The sequence below is a fragment of the Anoplophora glabripennis genome, unplaced genomic scaffold, assembly GCF_000390285.2.
Source record: "Anoplophora glabripennis isolate ALB-LARVAE unplaced genomic scaffold, Agla_2.0 scaffold1111, whole genome shotgun sequence".
Taxonomy (NCBI): Eukaryota; Metazoa; Arthropoda; class Insecta; order Coleoptera; family Cerambycidae; genus Anoplophora; species Anoplophora glabripennis.
The window spans coordinates 92,361-112,869 of NW_019417203.1; the positions used below are offsets into that span (position 1 = coordinate 92,361).

General features: G+C 32.9%; 1 protein-coding gene across 1 annotated transcript in view; it reads right to left on the minus strand.

Annotated features, from left to right (window-relative positions):
• Positions 1–18,465, minus strand: part of LOC108914151 (mitotic checkpoint serine/threonine-protein kinase BUB1 beta) — a 54,247-nt gene extending 35,782 nt beyond the window's left edge. The window contains exons 1-6 of the mRNA XM_018719878.2: positions 18,301–18,465; positions 18,010–18,198; positions 10,180–10,384; positions 9,896–10,120; positions 9,495–9,840; positions 3,665–3,981 (exon numbers count right to left, since the gene is read on the minus strand). Of these exons, the coding sequence (XP_018575394.1) occupies positions 3,665–3,981; positions 9,495–9,840; positions 9,896–10,120; positions 10,180–10,384; positions 18,010–18,137 (1,221 nt within the window). The 5' untranslated portion in view covers positions 18,138–18,198; positions 18,301–18,465. The remainder of the gene's footprint in view (positions 1–3,664; positions 3,982–9,494; positions 9,841–9,895; positions 10,121–10,179; positions 10,385–18,009; positions 18,199–18,300) is intronic.
• Between the last annotated feature and the right edge of the window lie 2,044 nt (positions 18,466–20,509).

Consider the following 20,509-nt stretch of genomic DNA (forward strand, 5'->3'; position numbering starts at 1 on the left):
GGCAGTTCAAAAATAGTGTTTTTAAGGTAAGGCCACAAAAAGAAATCACACGGCGTAATATCACATGACCTCGGTGGAAATTCATGTTCAGCATTGAGACTTATTAGTCGATTTTGGAAAACTTCCCTCAACATATTCATCGTCTCGCCTGCCCTTGTGCCATCTTGTTGAAAGTAAAAGTTTGTAATTTCGTTTTCTTCCAGCTGGTTAACAAAAGGAGCGATAATTTCTTCTCTATACCTTTGCGCAGTAAGAGTACCATTAAAAAAAATAGGTCCATAAATCCTCCTTCGATTGAGAGCACACCAAACTCCAATTTTTTGAGCGTGTAGAGGGCCCTCGACAAAAAAGTTATCTGGTTTTTCAGAAGACCACATTCTCATATTCTGTGAGTTTACGTACCTAACCACTTAAATGAAACCAGGCTTCATCAGAAAAAAAGGTGATATTATGAAGTTCACCGTAGTTGTTTAAAAACCATTCACAAAATACAGCCCGTCGCGGAAAATCAACTTCATGAAGTTCTTGCTGACAAGTTAAACGATAGGAGAACAAACGCAAATATTTTTTTAACACTGTGGCAGGTACCGACTGATACTCCCACCATTTGTGATGATGATGATGTGTGATTTGTGAAGTTCTTGGCGCATTTTCCATTATTTGTTGGACATTTTCTTTTAATTCTTCAGTCCGCTTTTTAGGTCGTCCGCTTCCTTCTTTTCTTGTTACACTGCCCGTTTCACGAAAAACATTAACATAACGCTGAACTGCACTTTGAAAAATTTTGTACTCAACAACGCCGGGAAATTGATTTTGAAATTCAATGAAACATTCCTCAATAGAATACTTCCATATTCCACCAATCTTGCGTCCATTTCTAAAGTAGGACTCTATGATAAACACTTTTTGTTCTTGAGAAAACACCATTTTAAACGCCCTACGTCCAAATTTTCAGAACCAACTTGACCACGTTTTTATTTGAACGCTCGTTACTATGTAATTATTTTTGTTAAAACGGGCGGTTAGAATGAGTAGCTCTGCTAGATCTCACTACCATTTATATTACCGAATTTTTGTAAAAATAATCGTTTTACACAAAAAAATAAAGGCATATTATTATTATTTCCATTTTCGTTTTTTTTTTAATATTTCGAAAACTAATCATGTTAGCCTTGATTTTTTAGAGGCATAATGTTGGTCCCCTAATTATGTAACTTTGCCCCCATTTAATCTACTTCGTATCTCTTACCGTTTCCAAGATCTCTGTAACGAGAAGCAAATTTGTAACAGCCTGTATTTATTTACCTGCAGTATTGTAAAATGCTCAAAAATTTATTTTTGCATAATTTTTATTGAAAACAACAAATAAGCATAACACTAAGAAAATTAGATTACTTTCAAATATCTTACCTAAAAGAAGATTAAGAATAAACATTTACATAAAACAAAAATAATATCCATACTTTAGTACACTTTCTTTTAAGACAAAATGTTTTTCCGGTTCATATGAAATATTATTCTGGTTTTTTTTGTAATATATACAGGCTGTACCAAAATGAATATCGGGGTTTTAATGCTTTGTAGAATTTATTACAGTAACCGTACCATTACAAATTATACATCAAATGAACGAGCAACTCAAACAGTTTGTCCCACAAGTGTTCAATGTAAGCACCCTCCGTCACACGGCACACATCAAGTCGATAGCCGAGTTCATCCCAAACCTTGCTCAGTTTGTTTGGAGTAATTGGTGCACTGCAGCTTCAATCCTATGTCGTAGGTCGTTTAAGTCAGTGGTAGTGGATCCTTTCCAAACCTCGAAAGGTAAAAATCGCATGGCGCCAGATCTGGTGAACGTGGAGGCCATGCGAAACAAGCTCTGTCATTCGGCCCCTTGCGGCCAATCCACCTGCGGCCAATCCACAACATTGTTTAACCAATCACGTACGAAGGCATGCCAATGAGGCGGCGCACCATCTTGCAGCCAAATAAAGTTCTCTAATTCCAGATGCACTCTAATTACAGATTCAGTCTTTGCAAACTGTAACGCACAAAAAGCTTTCTGCTCCCTAGTTGCCATCTTGGCTACTAGCGCTTCTAATGGAAGACGGAGGAATCAGAGCATGCGCACACGCACGCATACTTGTAGGACAAACTGTTTGAGTTGCTCGTTTATTTGATGTATACTTTGTAATTGTAAGTTAACCGTAATAACTTCTGCAAAGCTTTAAAACCCCGATATTCATTTTAGTGCGCCCTGTATTTTATTTGACCTCTTTTGATAAGACTTTTAGGAAATTTTTTTGAATTAGCTTAATAAATTAAAAACAAAGTAATATTCCTCGATTGTTTAATAAATATTGACGAAATAAACGTTCAAAATGAGATCGTCCATGAAGTTCATTTTGTTTAGTGAAATGTTTATTTTTAATCTTGTAACGTGTTACTCTTAAGCTATGACCAACCTTTTGAGAGGTTTTGGACTTAAATGTGCTAAATATATGAAATAATTATTTAAAAAAACAATCCCCAATTGATGCTATTCCTATATTAATTTCATGATTTTTTCAAGAACTGATTTATAGCGAAAACTGTCCATTTTATTGAAATAAAGGAAAAGTATATTTTTAAATAATACTAGGACTGTGTATTAATTTTGAGAGATTTACAATAGATGGCGTAACTTATGCTATATCGATCAGACACTTTTGTAACTATATTCATGTCAAAGCTCTGGCATTAGGCTTTACCTTTATTATGTCTCATTTTGCTGAAGTGTAAACAATATATTTTTTCTCAGCTCTGAAGATGTCGAATTACAAGCCACCTAAACACCATTTGGGAAATGTTTTACTTTTCCTATTTAATTCAAAGAAAAGTGCTTCTGAAGTCATCGAGAGCTGTTGGAGAGTTACGGTGAACATACTCCATTGATAAAAATATGTGAGTATTGGTTTTGACGTTTTAGAAGTGGTGAATTTGAAGCAGTTGACAAAAAACACCCTGGTCAACCGAAAAAATTCGAAGATGAGAAATTGGAAGATGAGAAATTGGAAGCATTACTCAACCAAGATTCATGTCAAACGCAAGATTAACTTGCTGAATCGTTGAATGTTGATTACACAACAGTTTCCAAAGGTTTAAATGCACTCAGTATGATTCAAAAGCAAGGAAATTGGGTGCCATACAAAATGAAGCCGAGAGATGTTGAATGGCGATTTTTCAATTACTACTTTTTCCATTCCAACATGTATATTCGATTATTAAAACGTTTGAAAACCTCTCAGACTTGTTATAATTGTAGTGAGCTACAGCATAACAAACTTATTATTTTTTTAATAAAAAATGTATGATTTTAATTAAATTGTTTGTTTTTTTTTTAAATAATGATTTTTACCAACTCTAGTTAAATTGTATTATTTTTACACTTAGAATCTGTGGTACCACTATAGCACCATATACATCTAATATTGGAACACTAAGTGTACACTTCTAAACAATTTTCTAATCGTCAATAACAAAAATTAAACAATGTATGATTTCTACACACTTAATTGTAGATAAATACAAAAGAAACACAATTTTATATAATGCAGAAATAATCTGTCTCTTGTAATATCTATCTTAACTATTTATTCCATTTTCAAACAAATAATACAAATACCTCATGTAAAGAATCCTGCATGATTTCCACGTCTTGATCTGTCAAAATTGACTGTACTGCCTGGCAAGTTTCTAATTGTGGAATTTGAAGCCGATTGCTAATATTTCGTAAATACCTAGAAGCTCTTAATTCATCGATACTATATTCTGTATTAGGGTCTATATATACACGATCCTTTGGGTACATTGGTATCATTGCAGGATTTGGTGGTTCTGGATATTTGATACTGACCCTCCAATCTGAATAGTCTTCCAAACTCTCCTTAGGATGATTGACTGGAAGTCGAATACCTTCCAAAATGTCAATATCTTCAAGAACTAAAAGATACATACAATAATATATCCAGCACTAGTCCTGTAGAGAGTTGATCTTAAATGTCTAACTGACAAGTAATTTTTCAAAATTACAAATAATTAGATATTAATTTAAAAAAAGTACAATATTTTGAAAATCATTGTACACATGGATTATTGAAGATTATCATTTCTGCAAGCACACTAACAAGCTGCCAGTTTTCCAAGTCATATGTCAAGAAAATTATGTAGAATAAGACCTCAATCTTTTAGTTCCATACCACAGATTAAAACGGCCTACAGATGATGCAATCTGATCTGTTGTACTACAAGTTGTACCATCTTAGTAGGCCCAACCGTTTACACGATAATTTCAACATGTGTGGTGATATAGTTCAACAAATCGTACGATGCGGTTGAGTCATACGGAAGTATAGCATGTTTAAAAATCTGCAGTACAACTCAGTTAGATATACGACAAATTTGAACGTGTGTGTCTATTTTGTTAACTTGTTGCGATTTCAATTAAAAAATGTAATTGTAGTAAATTATGTGTGTAGTGAGATTGTCCCATAAAATCATGGAAAGCAATTTTTGAATGGAATTTATAGAAATTTATCGAGAGCATCCTTATTTATGGAATGTCAATTTCTTCCCTCTTTAAATACAGTATAGACCAGGGGTCGGCAAGTAATTTTAGGTGGAGTCCGGATACTTTTGAAAATTTTTAACGAGGTCCAGAAAAAAACTCCATTATTTGTAAAACAGGGTTTATCGGTATAAAACTATTTTTGAAGCAAATTATTATCTTCTGCGAAGCCATTCACCAACCAGTAGCAAAATTGTAAACGTGCGTTGGGATCTAAATTTTCAAGTTCTTGAGCAGGAGTTAAATGAAATCTCCGAGGAAGCTGCTTTTTTAAAGTTTTGTGAACATTAGTTTTACCTACATTTAATTGTCTTGATGCACTGCGGACACTTCATAATTTGCATGTGTGGAGTGATGAGAATCCTAAAGAAACACGACAATAATGACATTACCTGATAGCCACAGCAATCAACATCTTGTTTTCATCGCCTACTGAACTCATAGTATTAAATCCATGACACTGCTACGCAAACCGAAACGCACAGACCTGCAAATAATGCCATTTTTTTTCAAGAATGGCTTTCTATAGGCGATTTTCTCAAGGGACAATAATTTTTTTAAATGAAACGACCTTTTCAATGTTGCTGCCAGGTTTAAAAAATACGACCACTGTAAAAGTTTTGACCGCTAAAAGGGAGAGGTAACCGGAGAAAATTATCACCCAGTATATTGATTTGATTAAGAAATAATACGCCATAATAGTACAAATAAATGTGCCAAATTTTAACGCAATCGGCAAAAGGGTTATGAAGTTATTAATTAAATGAATTTTTATTTGACAACTTTGAAGGCCTGTAACTCAAAAACCAAAAAGTTTTTATTTAACTTTTTTTTCGTAGATCATATTTATTTATCGTCCTGAATATGCAGTCAAACGTTGTTGGTGATATTTGCGGACACAAAATTGAGTACTCTTACTTTGTGGATGTACCTCGTATATATATTTATACTCAAAAAGAGAATCTTTTTATTTAAAGTTGTCCAAAATTGTCGAATATTCAAGTAGAAAAAAAACAAATTGTGATGAAAATCCTTAACTTTGCCAAAAAAGTGCAATCTATGTATGAATGTATGAATTTTATTTCACCAAAGTCGAATATGCCACATCATGGCAAAACCTAGTAACTAGTAACTATATTATGAATTATTATCAATGCTCTGAATTAAGGCCTAAAAGTATCTAATGAAGCTTCTATTTGTCCTTAAATATGAATTTTGTTAACTGTGGTAAAATAAAAATAAATAATTTATCTGTGAAGTGGCTCCAACTCCACATATTAGAGAGAGTGTTCCTGTATCCCTTATTTTGATGTTTTACTAGTTTGTAACACAATTCTTTAGCCACCCTGTATTTTTCAAAATATATTAAACTTATCTAAATTGCTTAACAATTTAAGAATTGTTGAAAGCATCTGGACATCATGAATACAATCCTTACTAATTTTTTATTTTAATTTGCACTCACAAAATAATAGGAAATAGAATAGATAGGAATATTTGTATTAAAAAATCAATGGAAGAAAAAATATGTTTGCGGTCTTGAGCCAGTTTTTTTGACTAACCTCTATCAATCATTAAAAAATGATAAGGGTGGCACTCAAATGTATTATTATCTAAAGACAAATATTTTTTACATAATTTGAGTAATTATAATTTCAAAAAAATTTTGGCGGCCCAGTTTTTTACATCCCGCGGTCCGGATCTGGAGTCCGCCAGTTACCGACCGCTGATATAGACTCTTTAATCCGAACTAATTATGACACAGGCCTAAAGAGATAAGTTCAAATTACTAATATTTTCGGATTACTGGATAGTAAATATGTACATATGTAAATATGTTTATGTACATACATAATTATAATATGTTATGTGTTATTGAGAAGGCAAAAAATAACAATAAAACCAAACATTATCGTAAAATATGGATATGCATTTATTAAAAATAGAAGACTTTAAAAAAAACAATTTATTTAGAATATCCACTTTTTGCAAAAGGGTTAACGTGTGATGCTTTCTATTTTGCGACATGTTTGCACGGCAACAATATTTCAACTAAAAAGACCTAGAAAGGTTCCGACTCGCATAAAAGGATTTCCCCGAGACTGCCATAACAGTCTGTCCTATAAGAGCATAATTTTTAATATAATTTTTCAAAAAAACTACATTGGCAATCGATCTGATATTTCTATATGAGGCAGTTTGCATATTTATTAACAGATTTAAATTGCTTTGAAAACTTTCTTACCATTTTTTTTTCCTCCTTAAGTACCTACTCGTTGTTGGGAATTTACATGATTTAAATTTTCTTGCTTTAGTAGATTCCTCAAAATTTCCCAAATATGCAAACAAATTTCCCGAAAAATCGTTTGAATGTTTATTACAAATATATCCAAATGTTTTTGAAATAAATAGGTTAAAAAACAAACTTAATATTTTGTACAGAGATGAACCATTTCGTAATTTTCAAAAAACAATGGAAGTATTATACAAGGAATTTAAAATGGTATTTTCGAAAACATACAATTGTTTTGCCTAGTTTTAACAATTCCTGCAATAAGTGTCTCGATAGAAAGAAACTTTTTGTGTCTTAAGCGCATTAAGACTTAAGAAATACAATGACACAAGAGCGACTAAACAACTTATCAGTGATGACGATAGAAAAAGAACTATTGCAAAGTCTTAGTGCCAATCCCTAATTTTATAAAAACATAAGTAAATTTTACATTTAAAAGACGAACAAATAAACATGTTTTATAAAAACATTCACTGTTTTTAAAATATTTTGTTAAAAGTGCACGCAAACAAAAAGCGGGCGGCATTGTTTTATGTGTATATAAATAAGTTGGCTGGTTACTTTCTAAAAATTTGTTTGTTTTTTCATATTTTTTAATATTCTTAAACCAAGTAGGAACAATTTTTTTTTATTATTAGGCAAATATATTATCATTTTGATTTTTTCTATTAATTCTATTTTTTAAATAAAATTTTTAAAGTTCTGGTATTATTATTAATAATATAATATAATTTTTTAATTTACAGTAATAGTAGGGCTATTGGCGAAGATTATCCATAGTAAAAAATGTCGTGGAAATTTATTCCTATTTATTATTTGAGAGCGGATTAATAAAATATCCATATTATAAAATCTGAATGAAAATCCTACTCGTGAACATCAGTTTTTCTATAATATTGTAAATGGAACTAAAAATTTCCAGATACATTTAATCGTCCTTAAAAATTTAATAATTTTTGCCTGGGTTTTTTTTTCTAGCCTCACCTATTCACAATGTCACAAGCCGTAACTGCCGCTAGGCCCAGACAAAAGTTACCTACGTGTCCTCGATTTTTCCTGATCACCACACGAATTTAAAAAAATAAGTAACTTAATTTTGAGAAGGTAAATTTTATACCGTGTGTAATCTTTTGTACTGAAGTACTCCATAATTTTAGATATCTGGTTATTTCGATTTGTTATTTTCATATACAGGGTTTTTCTTTAAAGTGTCTTTATGTGTATTTAATTAATATTTTTTAGTATTAGTGAAGTGTTGTAAAAGTGACAGTATAATATGGTTAAATTTCAGATAACTGCCAGTACAGGAACCCGTTTTATGTTTTTATAGGCTGGCAAGTCCATAAATACAGTAAAAGGGGTAGGCTATTTGGTGGTACATTTGTAATAAATATCAAGGAAATGTGGCTAATTTAACATTTGAATATAAAAAATTTTAAATAAATATGTCGAAAGTTGTATTTTGGGTTTGGTTATACACATTTTGCAAGAGGTTCCATCCCTCAGTAAAAATTCAATATTATGAACACGCAAATAGTTTATTGATGAGGACAGGAAAGACAAGAGAAGTAGAAGCCATAAACACTTTATGAAGATATTTCAAAATTTCTTTGACAAATCATATAAATAAACGCTTATGTAATGACTTTCTTCCTATTTCACATAAAGGGTCATCCATTAATCACGTGAGATCCAAATAGGCGAGGAGGGTCTTTGTGCAAATAGTGATAACATCACTATTGCTCACAATGGGGGAGGGGAGATTGTTGTTACATATCACGTGTATATTTTCGTGCAACCATGCCCGAGAATGCCTTGCTGTGAGCTGCGATATCACATCACGATAAGAAACGCTCAATTGACGTGGTCAACAACCACCATTTTTTTATTGATTTTCATCATCTTTCAGATGGAGGAGTAGCGTACAACCTCACCACGTATCACCAGGGGGGAGAGAGGGTGTAAAAAAAATGGCCTAAAAACCTCATGTGATTAATGGACGACCCCTAAATCAGATTTGTACAACACCAGCAGTGGCTTGAACAAATGATGTTAGAAGTATATACCACAGCCTGGCGATAACAGTTTTTTATTAAAAATCATGTCTTAAATTCGACTATTTTAATATTAATTTTCTTGCAAAAAAAACTATTCATTATGTTCTACTCAGTAAACTGTTTAAAATATATGTAATGTACACATCTAAGACTCACCCTGTCAACACTTATGTAAAAAATTAGAGCAAAAGTGTGAAAATTATACTATTTTGGATATACTGGATATCAGAAATATTAGGCTAAAGGGCAAATTCGAATGTGACAATTGAAATTACTGTAGTCATGAGATGAGAGCACCGTTTCATATGGTTCTCTGAAAAGTAGTATATATTGAACGTGTGTGAGTTGGGTACTCTAACGATACGATGCCATAGCATTTGTTTTAGTCGTATTTCGAATTTGACTTTTAAATTCTTCCACATATAACTACAAAATTTGGAAAACACAATATTTTAATATTGTGTTTTCTTTATTAGTTTAAGAAGAAAATGCAATGGAAATTATTAACAAAAGCATGTAACAAATGTTTGAATGTAACCTGTAAATCCTGGAGTAGTTTTAGATCCAACCACTCGGTTTTTTACTGGTACTGTAGTCCAAGGTCCTGGTTTGAGAGTATTTTCCTTGGGTGCTTCTTGTCGTTTTGCTACAGTAATTATACTTAAAGGAGCCGCTTCAGCTCCTGCCCCTGCTATTTCTCCTTTGTCCTCATATACGGATACTACAGCATTAGATCTTGCAGATGTACTATTAGAAGGTAAGGTAACAATACCATTACTGCTTGGAACTCTAACTGATCCCACTCTACCAGGTCTGTAAGTGTGAAGTGAAGTTAGAGCTTGACGTTTTTCCATTAAACGATTTTCATCTGTTCCAAATAAAACCTTAAAAAATTCATATAGTTTAAAGACATATAATAACTATAATTTCCACATTTACATGTTGCCCGGCAGCCATTATTAAATTTTGATGCGCATTTTCTAAGTCCTCATATGGTTGAGCTAGAACACGTTTCCCATCTTCAAATACATTATTTGCACTTTGAAAATCTCCCACAGCTTCGTAGTAATAAGCCCAAGCTCTATACAAATCTGCACAACCGCAACATAAACCTTTTGCCCTCATCATATGGTACAATTCTAAGGGATTTTGTTGAAGATCAAACTAAAATTGCATATTTAAACATTTGTGGTATTAATGAATGATATTACTTAATTACTTACATATTTAATCCAAAGTTTACAAAACCTTCTATCATTAGTATAACGCTTGTCATTTTCAAATAAACTGAGACAGTGCTCTAATAATGGTACCAAGTTGCCCTCATGACCATGTTTTGGATAGCTTTGTTCAATCCAAGAAATGTAGTTATAGTAGTTTTCCAAAGGATCATCTCCATCGTAATTTCTGATTAAATTGTCAAATTCTCTAAAAAGTGGAATTACATATTTAATAAGATTAAGACAAAATTTTTATAAATGTTTCTAATAATTTTTAATTGTTGCGTTATAGATTTTTGACCTGTATCTTTATAACGAAAAATGTACCATTTATATACAGTATGTCCACGGTTAAAGTACAAAAGAGGGAAAATATTTTTATTTCTCATTTTATGAGAAAAAGGCATTCTTGATTAAAATTTTGGTTTGTCTTTAAAATGCGACTGGCATGGAGAAATTTCTTCTTGCATGTACAGGGTGATCAGAAAATCGGTAAATATAAAAATCGTTAAAGAATAAATTGCCTTTTTTTTATTAATAATACAAAATTATGTTATTAAGAAAAGTAGTTTAGAATAAAATTTATATTATAATTTCAATTTGTGTATGAATCAGTCTACTTTGATAGAAACCGGGAGTAAATATTTTTTATTATTCATTTCACGAGAAAAAGGCATTCTTAATTAAAATTTTTGCTTGTCTTGCTTTCGAGAAAAACTTCTTAGACAAAAGTTGTAGGGATCTGAGGGGACATTCGATGGATGACACAGAGGTCAACTGTAGAGGTCATTTCAAGGTCAACTTGGATGTTTAGATAGATACACTTCTGAAATCGGAAATGGATAGAGCGGAAAATTTTACGTTCAGATATGTCTTTATGTTAGGTTAAACTTTAACTTCTAATAACCCTTTAACAGTTAAGGGGTTATTTTAGGGTCAACTGATTGAAAGTTTTATGGTATTCTGCTATTCCATCCATTTCCGGTGTCGGAAATACATCTATCATATCTAAAAATCCAAGTTGACTTTCAAATGACCTCTATGGTTGACCTTTGTGTCAAGGTCAAAGTTACCATCGAATGTCCCCCTCAGAACCCTACAACTTTGGTCTAAAAAGTTTCTCTTGAAAGTGCTTCCCTAAGAAGATATTGTGATAAGTGGTAATGGTTTTTGAAATATTTAACATATTTACTATTGCACTATTCTTGTAAATTGCCATATTTCATTCGAATATGACAAGACATTAGACATATTTTTGCGCAACCTGATGAACAATTTTGTTTTCGTTCGAATGGTATAATGGTTCCCTATACCTATTTCCTCTGGTTTTTAAGGTAGTTACTGTTTTTCGTGCAGTCAACAGATATCACATAATTTCTTGCGAGGATGGCTGTGAAATTTTTAGTGGAACTTCAAAACAAGCACCTAATCTGTCACCAGTTTATTGTTGTCAATTTAACACATAGAGTGAATGTTTATTTGAATATTATTTATTGTTAAAGAATGGAAAACGTTAACATTTATTCAAATGCTGATATTCTAAATTTATTATTTATTCATGGAGAGTGTCACAAGATAAATACAATTTGCAGAGTATCTAATGAGAGAAGCACTCATTGACTACCAATCAGTAGGGATAAATTAAACATAATTTTAATAAGATAACAGAATTAAACTACATAATACAAATAATAATTATTTTCAGAAATCTATTTAATTTGCTCTTTGTGACCGCCATCTACTTGTAAACAGTTATGTATCTTTCTTGTTACCCCATCTGCAACAGCTCCGGATATTTGGGCAGCAGGTAAAGTTTAAAGGCTTCTCTTATACGGGTAACTAGGTTTTTGGAATAAACTGGCATTGAGTACACTTTCTCTTTTATTGCACCCCAGATATAAAAATCTGGTGGTGACAGATCTGGAGATCTTGGTGGGCAATCCCAGGGTCCTAGCCATCTAATCCACCTGTCTTCAAACATTTCATTTAATTGTCGGGGTACTTCGTTTCCACAATGAAGTGGAACACCGTCTAGTTGATACCAGGAGCTTCTTAGTTGATCTAGGGGTAGATCCTATAAGAAATCCGTTACAACGGTTCTCAAAATATGGAGGTATCTTTGTGTATTTAAATTGTACTTGTAAATAAAGTACCTCACCTGAATGTCTTTAACTAAGCAAAATACGTTGACACTAAACTTGTGTTGAAAACTTCTTTCACAGATGACATGAGGATTTTCTGATGCCCAAAAGTGTCGATTATATCTATTAATCTTTGTCAAGGTTTTTATGGAATTTCTTCAGTCATTACCGACAAATCTAAGAGTAGTTTAACTGGTGTTATATTTACAATTTTCTCATTTCTTTTAAACTTACTTCCAGACTCTAAAGACCACGACACTTGATAAAAAAAACAAATTTATTAATAACTCTGATGAAATTAAAAACAGGTTTGACATTTACAGCACTAGCTGTCTTTTTCAATATCCATCTAACCGTACATCGAATATTTGTAAAAAAATTACAGCATTTAAATATCTTATTGAATAATTTTGTCTTCTGGCCATCTACTGTACGAGCTACTCTCCCGGAAACATTTAAACAACATTACCCAGAAACTCTTGTTACAATTGATTGTAGTGAAACATGACCACACTATAAAGTTCATGGTGGGTTGTACTCCAAACGGATTTACAAGTTTTGTCTCCAAATCATCTGGTGGCCGTGCTGGTGACTGCTTTATTACAAATGACTGTGGTACAGTTGATTTAATCGAGCCTGGTGATGTTCTTGCTGACAAAGGCTTTCCAAAGATAAAAACTGAAGTAGTAAAAAGAATGTTGTCTTTGTCATGCCCCCGTTCTGTAATTAACTATCAATTTACACCAGAAGAGATGTGTCAATAGTCCGACATTTCCAGTAATCAGACTTTTGAACGCTTTTTGTGTGGGAATGATCAGCTCTATAGTCGGACGGTTTTGATAGGTGACCGCTCGGTAATCGGACAAAAGCAAGTTCATTGCACTCTACCCCTACTACTCCTGTTGCTTGGTGCCACTACAGATAGGTTATTATTAGGTAGTATCAGTCAGTCTTAGCATAATACATAATATTATTTTACTTAATTTTAAAAGTATAGTTTTTCAATAAATGTATCCTACTTTATATTAAACTTTATAGTCTAATCAAATTGTGTGTTTTTAAATGTCAGACTCTGATATTTTGGATTACTTCCAATAGTCGGACACTTCCAGTAATCGGATAACATATCCGATTAGCGAGCGCCTACTGTACCTTAAAAAGCAGAAGAGATAGGCATAGAGAACCATTATACCATTCGAAAGAGAATATTGTTCACCAGGTTGCGCAAAAATATACAGGGTGTTTCATTTAAAAAAAAAATAAGATGGTTTAAAGTTAAAAAACGCTAAAGACATTAAACATTTTTGTATATTATATTATATAAAACTGAAATACTAAAGATACATTACAAAAAATTTAAAAATAGAATTTAATACCCTATACCTCAAAAAGTACAAATTTTTCAAATATAGCAAATTATTTTTTGATATTTTGATCAATAAAAATCGACTACCCGGTATATTTCAAAATTAATAAATATTAAAAAACTTAACTGAGTTATGTAACATCGTACTAGTTTTTGTACGGGTTGATTAAATATATTTGTGGTTGTTTATTCGCTTTTAATATATAATTTTTATGACATTGTTCTTTGACTATGTGTATAGCCTGTCAAATTAGATCTACTACAGACCTATATCTGTATCTAACCCTTTCTAAAATTTTCGAGTAGGCTACAAAATTTTTTAGATAGCAAAAAATGTAATTACAATCAACATGGATTTTGCATTCAAAAATCCAGCAGTACAACAATGTTTTCTTTTTATAGTCAAATTAATTGAACATGCTGATACAGGCGAGAGCCCAGGGGAAGTATTTTGCAATCTAGGTCAGGCTTTCAACTGCGTCAGTCATGACAAGTTACTAGAAATTCTTGAATTATATAGAATTAGAGATGTTGATGTGATTAGAGAAATATCATTCTTGAGAAATCAGCGATATGTTTCTCTTTCAGTGACAAAAAATTACAAGGAGGGTAATTATGAATCCAATTCTTTGAATGCTAATTTAGGGGTGCCATAAGGTTCTACTTTGGGTCCAGTTGGTTCCTTATACCTGGTTGTAATTTTACTGTTTATGCTAATATATCTCTGATAAAATAAGTTTTAAATAGTATTGCCTATTATCTTAATTATCATAATTTTTATTTTTATCATGAAAAAACAGAATATTTGTATATCCACGCCTACCATCATCATACTGAAGATATAACTGCATATTTATAATAAATCGTTGTGTAATTCACATGGTAGCATATGAATTTAAGTACTCTATTTGGATGAAAATTTGAAATTCAACTCATTGTGAAAAACTAAGGAGAATTGTGTTTTTAAACTTACGATCTGTATTTATTATAAATACATTGCAAGAATATTAAATTTAAATGAGAATGAGAATATTCACTCTTAATTATTGTATTCACTGTCAATTGTTATTTATTAGAATTAATTTAACAAAAAATATATACCATTAAAAAATATTTAACAGGCTGGCTGAATACGAGCCAAAATATGAAGATTCAAAATTTATTTGAAAAATTATTTACTCGATAAGTCTTTTTATTCCCATTCCTATGTGACTTATTCTGTATGTGTACATATAGTGTTCTCTCTAATCTAGTTGTGACTATTCATATTATAATACTGACTTAAAGAAAAATACAATTATTATTATTTAAAAAGTTTAACAGTAAAATTAATTACATTATTCCTTTGTTACAGCTTCATACAACACAATGTTAAACACTAATAATAATGGTCTAAAATATATACTTTTAGAAATACAAATGTTTTCTGAAAAATAATTTATACCATTTTATTTTATTTTTTTAATTTCTTATATAATTAGATGAAATTAAATTTACTGAAATGAGATCGAAATAATGATTTCTGAAATTCTATTAATAGTTCTAAAATACATTTAAAAAAGATGTAGCTCTAATTACATAAATTTTTTATTATATACAGGGTTATCTAAAAGTTCGGTACGGCAGAAAAAGTTTTGAAGAAAGCATTTTGGGAAAAAACGTTTCAGATTTTTCCCTGGCTATCTGATGGTGACCTTGGATTTGACTTTGACCTTCAAGGTCATTTGAAGGTCAAGTTAAGTTTTTTAAATGGGAACCCCTATTTTTATTGCGGATTTGGAAAGAGCAAGGTCATTGTCAAAGTCATGGTCAAGACCATGTTTGGACGTAAAATTTCCTGCTCTTTCCAAATCCGCAATAAAAAATAGGTGTTTTCATTTAAAAAACTTAATTGACCTTCAAATGACCTTGAAGGTCAAAGTCAAGGTCAAATCCAAGGTCACCATCAGATAGCCAGGGAAAACTCCATACACTTTTGTCTGAAACATTTTTCCCCAAAACGTTTTCTTCTAAAGTTTTTCTGCCGTATCGGGACTTTTGGATAACCCTGTATATTAAAAATAATAAGAAGTTATCAGTTACCCAATCCCATGCAAAGCAACAAAAAATAGCCACATAAACGTATAATGTAAGGGAAGAAAAGGTAAACTACTATCTTTTAGTACTACCTCAGTTGAGTAGCTAGTAAATTAGAATTTATCTTTTAATTGACGACACATACATACTTGAGTGTATAATAAAGTTTTATGAGAACAATTTTTTTAGAAATGGCTATCTTACTAATGTCGTAAGGAAGTTTTGATTCACTCTATGATTATATATAATCCTATGTGTTTGATTTAGGTTCTTGAACTTAAACTCTGCAAATGGTATGAATATGTAGTTTACGTTTGTATCTTATTGAATACAATTCTTCAGAGTAGCAGAAAGTTTGAATCAACATTTGTTTAGCTGAAATTATTTTTAGAAAAACTAACTACTGCATACACCATGTCCGCGGATTGAGTTTACAAAAGGACAAATAGACCAAAAAGTGAAAGATACGAAAAAAAGGTATTCTTGGGGCATACTTGTCATTGTCTTTATTTAATGATTAAAGTAATTATTTAATGTAAAATAGTTCCCAACAAAATGCTATCTATTGAGCAAAAGGTTTTCATAATAAAATGTTATGGAGATGCTCATGTATGATATCACTATGTCATGGAACAATTTAGCGAACAATTTGTAGAAATTCCAATAAGTCAGATGGCAATCTGCAACATAATAAAAAAGTTTCAAAGAAGTGGTTCGGTTTCAAACCTCAAAAAGAAAAAGAAGAAATATGACCATAACAATGCTGCTACAGTTTTAGTTCTGCAGTCAGTTAGAGATACTCCTGTAATATCCCTTAGAAATCGTGCTAAACAGTTAGAAGTTGTGAAAAAAAAATTATATTCAGCAGATTTTAAAAGAAAATATATCTGTTCAAACTACACTTTAATCAAACATTGGCAGAGGGAAATAAAGCAAAAAGACTAGATTTTTGTTTATGGGTAGGAGACAAAATTTTAAAAGGATATATTGTTTTTTATAAGTTTATTATGTTTTCTGATGAATGTACATTTTCTACTAATGGAACTGTAGCATCTCAGCAAGTTAGGTACTCGTCTCCAGAAAACCCTGGATTTAGAATAATGATATGAAGACAATATTTTACAAAAGTGAATGTGTGTGAACAGAATGGCTTAACCATAGATTTGGTCCAAGATGGATTGGTAGAAATGGTGCAATTTTGTGGCCCTCAAGGAGCCCTGACTTAACCATGGCCCCTATGTTTCTAGCTAATTGGTACCGTATTGTGTCTTAATTTACAGATTATATTTATGAATTTCATATTTTTGCAAAAGGTTATACATATTACATTTTTTTAAAACCATATTGTACTTTTTTGCAACAACAACTTTACTTTAGTAATGTATTTTATTATATTATAAAATCTATTTCTTTCATTAAGTATTATTTTTCTATATTTAGTTGCAATACATAATGTATCAAATGGTATAGGTACCTAGGAAAAATACAAAAATAAAAACTGTATGTTTCCGCGTTATAAATGTTTTCATTTATAATTGCAAAGGATTAATATTTCAAAAATATATATATTTTGTAAACATATCTACTTTCAATTGAAAGAAATTTCACCTGAATGTTCATGCAACATTTTTTTCTTAAATAAAAAATTCAAAATATTAAAACTTTAATTCCACATAATAGTTATCAAAATTTAGACATCAAAATTCTATTGCAAACTCTAAACAAGAAAAAGTAAACTATTGAATGTAACTATAAACTAATACAAAAAAATATTATTTTCCTAGCCTTTAATATTAATATTTGTCTCATAATTATGTACGACTGAGTAGTTTATGCACATAAATGTGTGACACTTAAGAAAACAGTCTAAAATTTAAATGTAGAGATTGTGATAATGTAATAAGTGTTATGTTAGTATATCAAATAATGCAAAACAGATCTGACATGTAAACAAGTAAACAAAATTTGACAAAATTTAGAAAAAAATCTAAGGAAATGTTTTAATTGCAAAATATCCGCTGTTAAAATGCAATTAGCTTTATGGAAAATAAAGGTTACATGTACTTTCCATTATCACAACAGCGTTAGGCTATCAAGACTTGTTACAATTTCAGGATTTTTTAAACACAAAATTGTTTACACATTTAAAATGTACTAAAACTTACACATTAGTTTTTCTATAAGCAGGAATGCAAATACTTGGAGAAGAATAAGCAATCAAAGCAAACTAATAATCATATTACCACTTACTCCTTTTGTTGTAAAAGTTCTAACTGATATTCCCTATTTGACTGAGCCTGCAAAGCCATTCCTAATTGTTGTACATTCCTGCCCCCACGAAGGGGTTGAATATTTTCTTTACTTAGATCAAAATCCATTACTGACGTTTGGTTAAGCTGTCAAATGACAATATAGCCAGTTTAACTGATTAGAAAAACACTAAAAAGTAATTTCAAGCGGTAATACATACAATAATACATTCGAGAATACCTCCTTCAATTATATGATAAATTATCATATAATATAATTAATGATTCTTACCGAATTATATTCCAAAACTACTAAAAAATAAAAAATATATATATTAAATCAAATAAAGTAATTCATGATTTATAGGCCTTAAGACGTTAATAAATAACGACAAAAAGTTTATTAGTGACACCAACAAACGTAAACTAAATATCCCCAAATTCACAATAAAAATAGCCCCTCTTTTACGAAATTGTAATATGCTATTATGAGGTATGATGTGCATATTTTGTGTATGAAACTAAGTTCTCAGCTCTCAGTAATGTNTTTAAATGCCAGAGTGAGCGCGTAAGTGCCCTCTGGCGAAGAGAGTATTAAGAAAATAACAAAAAATAATAATAATAAGAAAATACTTATTTAAAATTAACATGTAGGCGTGAACAGACAGAAGTTTTCGAATAGCGCGTGTGACAAATGAAGAAACAAAGTGAGGAACGTGATGAGTGAAATGCGCGACCTGTTAATGAATCCACCCCAAGACAAGCCTTACTCCGCACTTAGGGCAGCTTTAATAAGCCGACTGAGTACGTCTCAGGAACAAAAAACGAAGCGACTCCTAGAGCGCGAAGAAATCGGGTACTCGAAACCGTCCCTGTTTTTGCGCCGATTAAAGGCTTTAGCAGGGTCTACCGTTCCTGATTCGCTCCTACGCACGCTGTGGATAGGGCGCCTCCCGTCTAGTGTACAGGCAATTCTCGCGACTCAGAAGAATGCCGCGTTGGACGATGTCGCGGAGGTAGCCGACGCAGTTATGGAGACAGTAACGCCCGGCACAGCGCTCCAGGAGGTGGCCAAATCCAATCCAAAAGACGACAGGCTGAATCGCATCGAGCAGCAGTTAGTGGAGATGTCGCAGGCAATGACAAAGCTGTTCGCGAAGAGTGAACCGCGGCGACCGACGATGAGAACACCCAGATCGCGTTCGCAAGACCGATCGCGAAGCCGTGACAGTGACAGTGGTCAGTGCTGGTATCACCAACGTTTTGGTGACCGCGCTCGCGTGTGCCGCGATCCGTACACGTATCGTCCGGGAAACGAGACGGGCAGTCGGTGATGGCGAACAGAGACCCGTGCCCGATTCCGCGCCGTTTGTACGTTACGGATACGTACTCCAAGTCTCCAGTTTCTCGTCGATACGGGTGCTGATCTTTGTGTATATCCGCGTGCGCTAGTGAAATCGTCGCGATCGAAATCAACGTATGAACTTTCCGCGGCAAATGGTACCTCAATTGCTACGTACGGCACAGTGACAATGACATTAATCCTCCGGTTGCGTCGCTGTTTTACATGGCAATTTGTCGTCGCAGACGTCTCAAAACCGATAATTGGTGCAGATTTTTTATCTTTTTATGGACTACTGGTGGACGTTTGCAACAAAAAACTGCTTGACGAAACAACGCAAATTACGTCACCAGGCCAACTCGCGCATTCTGCAACACCGTCAGTCAAAACGATTTCCAGGGAATCCGTGTTTCATCGCCTACTCAAGAAGTATTCAGACATTACGCGTCCTGCAGCTCCTTCTGCGGCTGTACAGCTCCAAACCAGGCACTACATCGAAACAACACCTGGTCCCCCCGTCGCTGAGAAGCCGCGTAGATTAGCGCCAGACAAATTGCGGGCAGCGAAAAAGGAATTCGACGATATGCTAAAATAAGGTATCGCCCGTCATTCGAGCAGTGCGTGAGCGTCACCCTTACACCTCGTGCCAAAAAAGGGTGAAGAATGGCGACCATGTGGCGATTATCGTAGGCTTAACGCACGAACGCGTCCAGATCTATATCCTGTGCGACATATTCAGGACTTTGCACAATCACTTCGAGCTAGGAAATTATTTTCAACCATCGACCTGATTCGCGCACTTCACCAAATCCCCGTCGCGGAAGAAGACATTCCCAAGACGGCTATCACGACACCTTTCGGGTTATTTGAGTTCACGCATATGACCTTTGGGTTACGCAATGAAGCTCAAACCTTTCAACGCTTCATCGACTAGGTTTTACGCGACTTGGATTTCTGCTACGCGTACATCGATGACATCCTTGTAGCTTCATCGTCCGAAGAGGAACACCTACGTCACCTGGAAACACTGTTCAAACGGCTGCGGAAGTACGGCGTCGTAATTAACTCCGCAAAGTGCGTGTTCGGACAAAGCGAGGTGAAATTCCTCGGTTATCTGGTATCAAGTGACGGCACGCGGCCGCTTCCCGAAAAGGTCGAG